We start from the raw sequence: 7786 nt of genomic DNA, 5'->3' as shown, positions 1-7786 counted from the left end.
GGCCCTGCGCTCCGCGGGCGGCCGGAGCCGGAGGGGGGCCGGGGGGCTCCGCAGCCCCGGGCAGCTGGGTTCGGGGTGCCCCTTCCCAGTTACATCCCCCCGCCCTGTCCCCCGGTGCAGGCAAACGCCCGTTTCTAAAACTGACGCTGACAAGCACCTAATTAAGACGGACTAAAAATAAAGGCCCAGGTCGTAATTTCAGCCTGAACCTCCCGGGCCGGGCGCTGCTTTCTTGGGCTCTAAGCACCGGTGGGGAGAGGCAGGTTCCTGTTTTTGTTTGGGTTGCTCCGATATGCCGGTGTCTTTTATTTTTAGGGGAGCTTTTTTGGAGGACGAAATTACCCAGAAAGAAAATTGGTGTCTAACTTGAGCTGCAAATTAAGGTTTGAGGCGCACGCAGAGGCGCCTGCAGACACCCCTGCGCCGGGCAGCCGGCCCCCCGAAGCTGGGGCTCGTTCCCAGCGCCCTGGCAGCGTTTTCTGGCCGCTGCTGCCTGCGCTCGGGGGGAGCAGGGGGGCGGCGGGGGGAGGCCGGGGAGCCGCAGGCTGGTATTTTGTTGTCGTTTTCCCCGCTCACTCGGTGGGCGCAAGAGGCGGCGGAGGGACACACACACACCCCCCCCGCGGGTGCGCCCCGGGGGGGAGGAGGGTGCGGGCGGGGGACAAAGGTGCGTGTTCCCGGGAGACGGTGGAACGAGGGGAGGCGGAAACCGCCGGGAAAGGCGGAACCGGGAGGGGAGCCCGGGCTTAAGGTGGACTGCGGCCCGGGGGAGGACCGCGCTCTCCGGGGCCTCTCCCCGGGGCAGAGCATCCCGGGGCCGGCGGTGCCCCGTGTCCCGGGGTGGGTGCCTCCAGCGCTCGGCCCTGTCCGGGCTTCTCCTGGGGCTGCCCGGCGCTGCCAGAGGGAGCGTCCCCTGGGCAGGGTCAGAGCGGCCCCAGTGGCAGGAGGTCCCCTTTCAGCGGGGGATTTGGCATGCCTGCTGCACGGGGCAGAGACCCCCCCAAAACCCCTTTTGATCTTGGGGGCGGTCCCGTCCAGGGACGAGCTCCAAGATGCTTGTGGCCAGGGCTGGGGCACGCCGGCTGAAAGAGCCTCCTCGCCTGGACTGATCCAGCCGGTCACAGCATCTCTCCAGAGTCCTGCCAGGAGCCGGGGAAAAGGAAAGGCTGGCAGGAGCAAGGGCTGTGGGAGGGTGAGGGTGGGAAACCCAAGTACACTGGGGTCTGACTGTGCCTGGGGTGGATAACCCACCAGCATCTCCAGCCACTGGCTCTCCTGGAGCTGGTGTGAGGGCTCTGCCAGGACCATCTGGGGCCTGGGGGCCCTTCCCTGCTGTAAAACAGGTTTGCAAGATGCCTGTGCTCGTTAATTCTAATGAGCTCCATCCTCCTAGGCTGAAAGACCCTAGGGAGTGTGAGGAGAGGGCACAAGATTAGCCCTGCTCTCCTGCACCAGGCCCTGCCACTGCTGCGCCTGGGGAGGAGTGGGGCAGCCTTGGGGACTCTGCAGGTGCCTGGTTGCGGCCATCTCATGTGGTATCTGGGTGCTGCAGGCAGCTGTGAGCTCCGATAGCGCCCTATCAGCAGTGCGGCTGGCGTGCTGGCGGGTGCAAGTCCTCCTGTCCTGGGTGCGGGTGGCTTGGGACTGCATCCCCAGAGGGGATCCCTCCCTGGCAGCGGGGAGCAGAGACCTGGGGGTGAGGGATGGGTAGACCGTGTGATGCTGGGTGCCTGTGTGATGCCTGCAGGCGGCTGTCCCCAGTCTTCACCTTCTCTCTGCCTTGCAGCGTCTCTGCCCTTCGTCATCCTGACACTGGTGAACTCCCCGTACAAGCGGGGCTTCTACTGCAACGATGACTCCATCCGCTACCCCTACAAGGCAGATACCATCACCCATGGCCTCATGGCTGGGGTCACCATTACCTGCACTGTTGTCATTGTAAGGAAGTGCTATCCCCTTTCCTCTGGCTCAGGGACATCCTGGCACATTGTATCTGGGAGCTGGGTCCCAGCACAGCCCACCTCCAGACCCCTGGCAGGGCAACAGGATGCTCGGGTCGAGCCCTGCTCTGCTGGGGGTCAGGAGCTCCCTCTGGGGCAGCGAGACCCACGTCCTGGGGGGCTGGTTCCCTGCAGGGAGGGGGAGAGGCCCCAGGAGCTCCCATGGCAGGCAGGCAGGTGCCTGGGGCTCCTTTGCCGCAGACATGAAAGCCAAAGTGTCCCATACCCCTGGTGCTGGGGAGCTGCTCAGTAGCCCCAAGACCCTCACCCCTTGGTCTTTGTAGATCTCGTCAGGGGAGGCGTACCTGGTCTACACGGAGCGCCTCTACTCCAAGTCAGAGTTCAACAACTACCTGGCTGCCCTCTACAAGGTGGTTGGGACCTTTCTGTTTGGGGGGGCCATCAGCCAGTCCCTGACTGACCTGGCCAAATACATGATCGGCCGTCTCCGGCCGAACTTCCTGGCCGTCTGCAATCCTGACTGGTCCAAGGTGAACTGCTCCATCTACGTGCAGCTGGAGAACGTCTGCCAGGGGGAGAGCAAGAACATCACAGAGTCCAGGTGAGCCATGGGGCCACAGGACATGTCCACTCCACTGGCCTGGCGGCACTGGGCTCCTGTGGTCTGGTGGCAGCCCCAGACGGGTAACGGTGCTCTCCTGCTGCAGGGCAGAGCCCACAGAGTGGGTGGGGAGCTTGTGGGGAACCGCATGGGCACTGGGGGCTCCCTCTCATGGCCTGACCCATCCCTTTTGCCCCACAGACTGTCCTTCTATTCTGGGCACTCCTCCTTTGGGATGTACTGCATGATGTTCCTGGCGGTAAGTGCTGTGCTCTGGGCACTCTGTGCTGCAGGATGGCAGCGAGCCTCTGTGGGTCCCGTCCCCCAGTGCGACCGGTGCCCTGAGCCCCCCATCTTCAGGCCAGTTGGTGCCTCCTGCGCTGGGTGATTGTTCCCCCTTCCCTGCCCAGCTCTACGTGCAAGCCCGGCTGGTGGGGAAGTGGGCCCGGCTGCTGCGCCCCACCATCCAGTTCTTCCTCATCACCTTCGCCATCTACGTGGGCTACACCAGGGTGTCTGACTACAAGCACCACTGGAGCGATGTGCTGGCAGGGCTGCTCCAAGGGGCTCTCATTGCCGTCCTCATCGTGAGTGGCCCCTGCCCAACCTGATGCTCTGCCGGTTTACCACTGGCTGCAGCTCAGCCTGCCGGAGGGGTCAGAGGGGTCCTCAAACCCTTCTTCCCATCGGTCTTTTCCAGGTCCGCTATGTCTCTGACTTCTTCAAGCACCGTCCCCCGCGGCAGTGCGACGACAAAGACCCGGAGCGCAAGCCCAGCCTGCCGCTCACCATGAGCGACCCCGATCGCAATCACTACAGCTACCGGGGTGCCCCGTGAGCTGTGTGCGGGCCACGCGCGCCGGACTGCACACCTGCCCCTCGCTGTGCTCCACACCGCTCCTGGCGCGAGGGACGGGGACACTGGCTCTGTATTAACCATTGGCTCCACGGCTCCAGTGCCTCTCACTGCTGCAGGTACCTGCAGGATGGCCCTGTCCATGCCTGCTCCCGCAGTGCCACGGCTCCCAGCTCCCCATGCCTGTGGTGCCTCTGTGCTTGCCCGTGCCTGGTGATCCCAGCGCCCTGCCCGTGGGAAGGGGAGGTCCTCGATCCCCTGTGCGTCTGAGTCACGCTCCAAGGCTGCCGTCCCAGCCCTCCGTGTGAAGGGAGGGAGGGAAGGGTGGCACGTGGGAGTGGATTTATCGGGCTGGCAAACCACACCAAGCCAAGAGCAAACTCGTCAGGAAGTCTGAGGTTGCCTGTGCTGAGTGTGTGTGTTATCCCTGTCAAATTATCCAGCCTTATGAGTACAAATCTTCACAAGCACAGGGGGAGGAGGACAGCTGCTGGGCTAACAATACTTTTTTGGAAAGGGTCAAAGCAATCCAGAGCTCTTCTCTGTTCCCTGATTACCTTTAAAAGCAGTCCTGGCCACCAGCGGCTGGTGTGAGCAAAGGGTACATGAGCAGGCTTTTCTCCAGTGGTGCCTGATGCTGCAGTGCTGGAAGTGAGGGCTTCTTGCACCCTGCCTGCTTCGCACCTGGCTTGGGGTGAGGGGGATGCTTGAGCCTTTGTCTCTCCTGCAGCTTCAGCTGATGCTTTAGGGGGTGTGGGGGGGTAGGGGGGAGGGGAGAAGCTTTCTGTGGTAAAGGAAAATAAAGGGGAGGTGGAGCTAGACACAGGACTCTGAATGCCCTGGGATGGTGGGGAGTGGGCCATGGAGCAGTCCCATCACCGACACACAGCTGCCTCCGGCACTGGAGCGCTGTGGGCCTCTTTTTAAACTACATGCATTTTCATTATGATGTGTTTTTATAAAAATGTGTTTTTTAAATTAGATCATCGTTAAAGAATGTGTCAGGCCTGTTCTCTTACTCCATGGATGCTCCTGGCCTTGGAGTGCATGGGCTTAAGTGTTTAGGGTTTCCTTTTCCAAGGGAAAGAGGTCTGAAGCCCCTCACTAGCAGGGAGGTTTGCTTGTTGTCAGGGCTGCTGAGCCCCTCTCCCAATTGTGCTGGGAAAGCTGGTCTCGAACAGGGCTGATGGGACAGTGAAGGGCCGATGGGAGCAGCCCCCTCCCATGGGAAGGAGCCCCAGCAAAGATGGGGCTGGCCAGGCGCTCCTCGCCCACACTGCCTGGGAAGTACTGCCTTGGAGAGGCGAGAAGAGCTGTGGCCAGCGCAGGGTCCCAGCTGGGTCCTGTCCTGGCGCTGCCTTCGCCCTGACCCCGGGAGCCTCCCGAGCTCCCCGGCACCACGGCTGGCCTCTGTGAGGGGGAAGGGAAGGCGGGGAGAAGCTCTTGGAAAAAGTGACGTTTTGCGCCTGCAGCTCCCCTGCCTGCTCCGGCAGCCAGAGCTGAGGGAAGGCAAGGCGGTGAGGGAGCCCTGGCACAGCCACCCTGCATCCCTCCTGCGGGAAAGGCTGCAGCAGGGACATGCAGTGGCCCCAGGCTGGGGAGCTGGCAAGGGGCACAGGGCCTTCTGCCCTGCTGGGGAGTGATGGGGGGGCACTGGGAGGCAGCACCCTGGCAGGGCCAGGCTGGACCAGGCTCAAGGGTCAGCCAGGGCTGTGTCTGCTCCTTCATGTCACCCACGGTGTCAGCAACAGCCCTGCCCAGTTCTGGGGTCTGGGTCAAGATGGGGGTATCCCAGTTCTGCCTGCAGTGCTCAGGGCCACTTGGGTCCTGCCCGCAGCTTGCCAGAGGTGGGCAGAGCTGCTGACGTGGTACAGGGAACCCTGGCTGGACCCCCAGAGTCCTGGGTGCTGTAAGCTCCCTCTACCCAGGCACATCCTGGACTCTGCAGGGTACCAAGACCTGGGGGACAGGGCCCAGGAGCACCTGGGGTCACCCCAGTGCTGGCATCAGCTCTGCCTCCAGAGCCTCTTGCTCACACTCGGTCAGTGCAGCCTGATCTGTCCTGGCCGGGAACAGCAGGCCCCGCATGCCCCAGGCTTGCGTGGTGTTGATGTGCTTACGCAGTGTGGGTTACTCCAGTCTAGACAAGCCCTGACCAAAAATACCTTCCCTGTGCGGAGGGAACTCCCTTGCCACATGCTGCTTTTCTGTTTTCCTTTGAGAGCTTTCCTCCCACAAGCCCTTCCCTGGTCCCCCAGCAGGGTCCTTCCCCGTGTCCCAGCCTTCCAGGCTGGTTGTTTAAGATCTGATAGCATAAAACAAAGCTGGCGGGAAGTGCCAGGGCAAGGTGCCTCTGCCGCAGGGTTTGCAAACAAAGGTCTGTAAAGGAGCAGCAGCTTCTGGAGTTAGGGGCAGCAAGGCACAGCCCAGGTTTGGGAGCTTGTCTGCTTGGTTTTCCTCTGCCCAGGCTGTGGTGCCCAGCAGCTGCCCCAGTTCCTGGCATTGCCTCGACAGCTCCTTTGTGCAGCCAGGAACGTGCCTGCTCCCTTCCCTTGAGATCTGATTTCGCCCCTTGGATGCATCTCTGGAAAAACCAGCTGGGCCACAATGCTCTAGTGTGTGGCTCCAAAGGGCAGGGCAGCCTGGTGCGCGGCGGGGAGCTCGGCTGCTCCTTCCCCAGGCGGACGATGTTGCCTGCTCACAGCTGTGCCCTTGTGCGGGAAAGGGGCTGAGACCTGACCCAATTTATGTCATGCGAAGCCATGAGTCACCTGCAGTTGGAGGGAGCTCCTGCACCGTGTCTGGACACAGCGAGAGGCTGTGAGCTGCAGCCAGCCCCTGCCCCGTGTGTGCTCCCCAGCCCCTCTCTGGAAGGACAGGGGATGCTGGCAGGGAGCTGCCTGTATGCCAGATCCTCGGCCCTGTGGATGCCAGCAGGGCACTGGGGAAGGTGAAGCAGGTCCAGTTTCTGTTGCAAAGTTTGCAATCCCTCCCGCCGTCACTCGCCCTGGTCATGGCTGAATGCCGTGGCCTGCTGCCAGCACTGCTCCAGCTCTGGGCCAGACCCCCACTGCCTGTGAGGGGGCTGCCTCGAGTCCCCTGATCTGAGCAGTGAGAGGGTCTGGGCCAGGCTCGCTGTGCTGCTGGCATAGTGGGGCTGGTACTGCTCTTGGGAGCTGAGGCTGGGGAGCAGGGTCTAGTGGTGGGGTAAAGTGCCCCCCACCAGCTTGTGTGCACCTCGCTTTCCCCATTCGAGGCTTGAGGTTGTACCAAGCCCCATGGGTCAGAGCTGGCAAGAGGTCTGTGCATCCTGCTTGGTGGATCCCAGGCAGCTCCTTTCGCATTCAGGGCGAGTTGTGGCCCTGGGCATTGTGCCGGCTTGTGGCTGGGGTGTCCAAACCCCTTTGCAGTGGTGACTCAGGAGTTAGGGATCCAGTCCTGGTTGTGCTGTGGCAGATTCAGCGACAAGCTGAAGCCAAGCAGCGTTGGCCCGCAAGGCATGGCTGGGACCTGCTCTCTGAGAGCCGTCCTGTTCCCCAGCGTCAGCAGCTCCACGCACCAAGCGCTCAGCCAAGACGCCTCTTTTCCAAAATAAGCTGCTTCTGGCAGCACTCAGCCAGGCTCTGGCTTCCAGCCCCGCTCCGGAGGGGGCCCTAGGCTGCCTCCCCCAACCTGTGCCTCCTGGCTGCCTCCTGCCTTGCCACGCAGCATCCTCCCTCTCCTCTCCCTGGCACCTGGGACTCCTCCTGCCGATTCAGCGGGCTTCGTCTGGGTTCGTTTGCCCTGGCCCCATCCCCAGGTTGCCTCCTGCTCTTGGCTTCTTTCCCCAGCTGATTGGGGCAAGAGGCAGGCCAAGGGGCTGAGCTTCCCGGTGCCCGCAGCACGCTTCCAGGAGCGGGCAGAGGCCTTGCCAGGAAGGATGTTACTCATCCCCTAAACATCCCCTTCCCTGGCCAGCGGCCACGGGGGGAGGCTGCCACCAGATGAGGCTGCGGCTGGGGGGGCGAGGTGGCCCCTGCTCAGGCACCGTGCTGGGGGGGGGCGATGCCTGCGGGCGCAGCAGGTCGCACCTTCGGGGGGGACGTCGGTGTGCAGCCCCCCCCGCCCGAGCGCAGCCCCTGGGAAGCGGCGCGGGGGGGGGCCTGCCACGCCGCGTGGGCCTCTTCTCCTCCGCGTGGCAAGGGCAAAGCCGGGGCGTCCGGGCCAGGACCCCCAGGCCGCGGCCTCGGGAGGTGGCGGTGCTGCCTAGCATGGCCCTCGGGGGGCTGCGGGGGGGCCCAGAGCGGTTGCGAGCGAGGGGCGGGTGCCCGGCCCGGGCTCCCCGGGCGGCCCCTGCCCCTGGCACCAGCCCTTGCGTTCCCCCGGGAG

At 63.5% G+C, this 7786-nt stretch overlaps 1 protein-coding gene across 1 annotated transcript; it reads left to right on the top strand.

Moving 5' to 3' along the window:
- The first annotated feature begins 864 nt into the window (after positions 1-864).
- Positions 865-4349, top strand: PPAP2C (phosphatidic acid phosphatase type 2C). The gene is made up of 5 exons (XM_010563124.1): positions 865-1938; positions 2285-2562; positions 2764-2821; positions 2973-3149; positions 3263-4349. The coding sequence occupies exons 1-5, from the start codon at positions 1720-1722 to the stop codon at positions 3398-3400; spliced, it is 870 nt and encodes a 289-aa protein (XP_010561426.1). The 5' UTR covers positions 865-1719; the 3' UTR covers positions 3401-4349.
- The last annotated feature ends 3437 nt before the right edge of the window (positions 4350-7786 follow it).

This window comes from Haliaeetus leucocephalus, unplaced genomic scaffold (genome assembly GCF_000737465.1).
Source record: "Haliaeetus leucocephalus isolate CR32 unplaced genomic scaffold, Haliaeetus_leucocephalus-4.0 Scaffold164, whole genome shotgun sequence".
NCBI lineage: Eukaryota > Metazoa > Chordata > Aves > Accipitriformes > Accipitridae > Haliaeetus > Haliaeetus leucocephalus.
The sequence above is the reverse complement of the archived record's forward strand: the minus strand, read 5'-3'. Positions and strand labels throughout refer to the sequence as shown.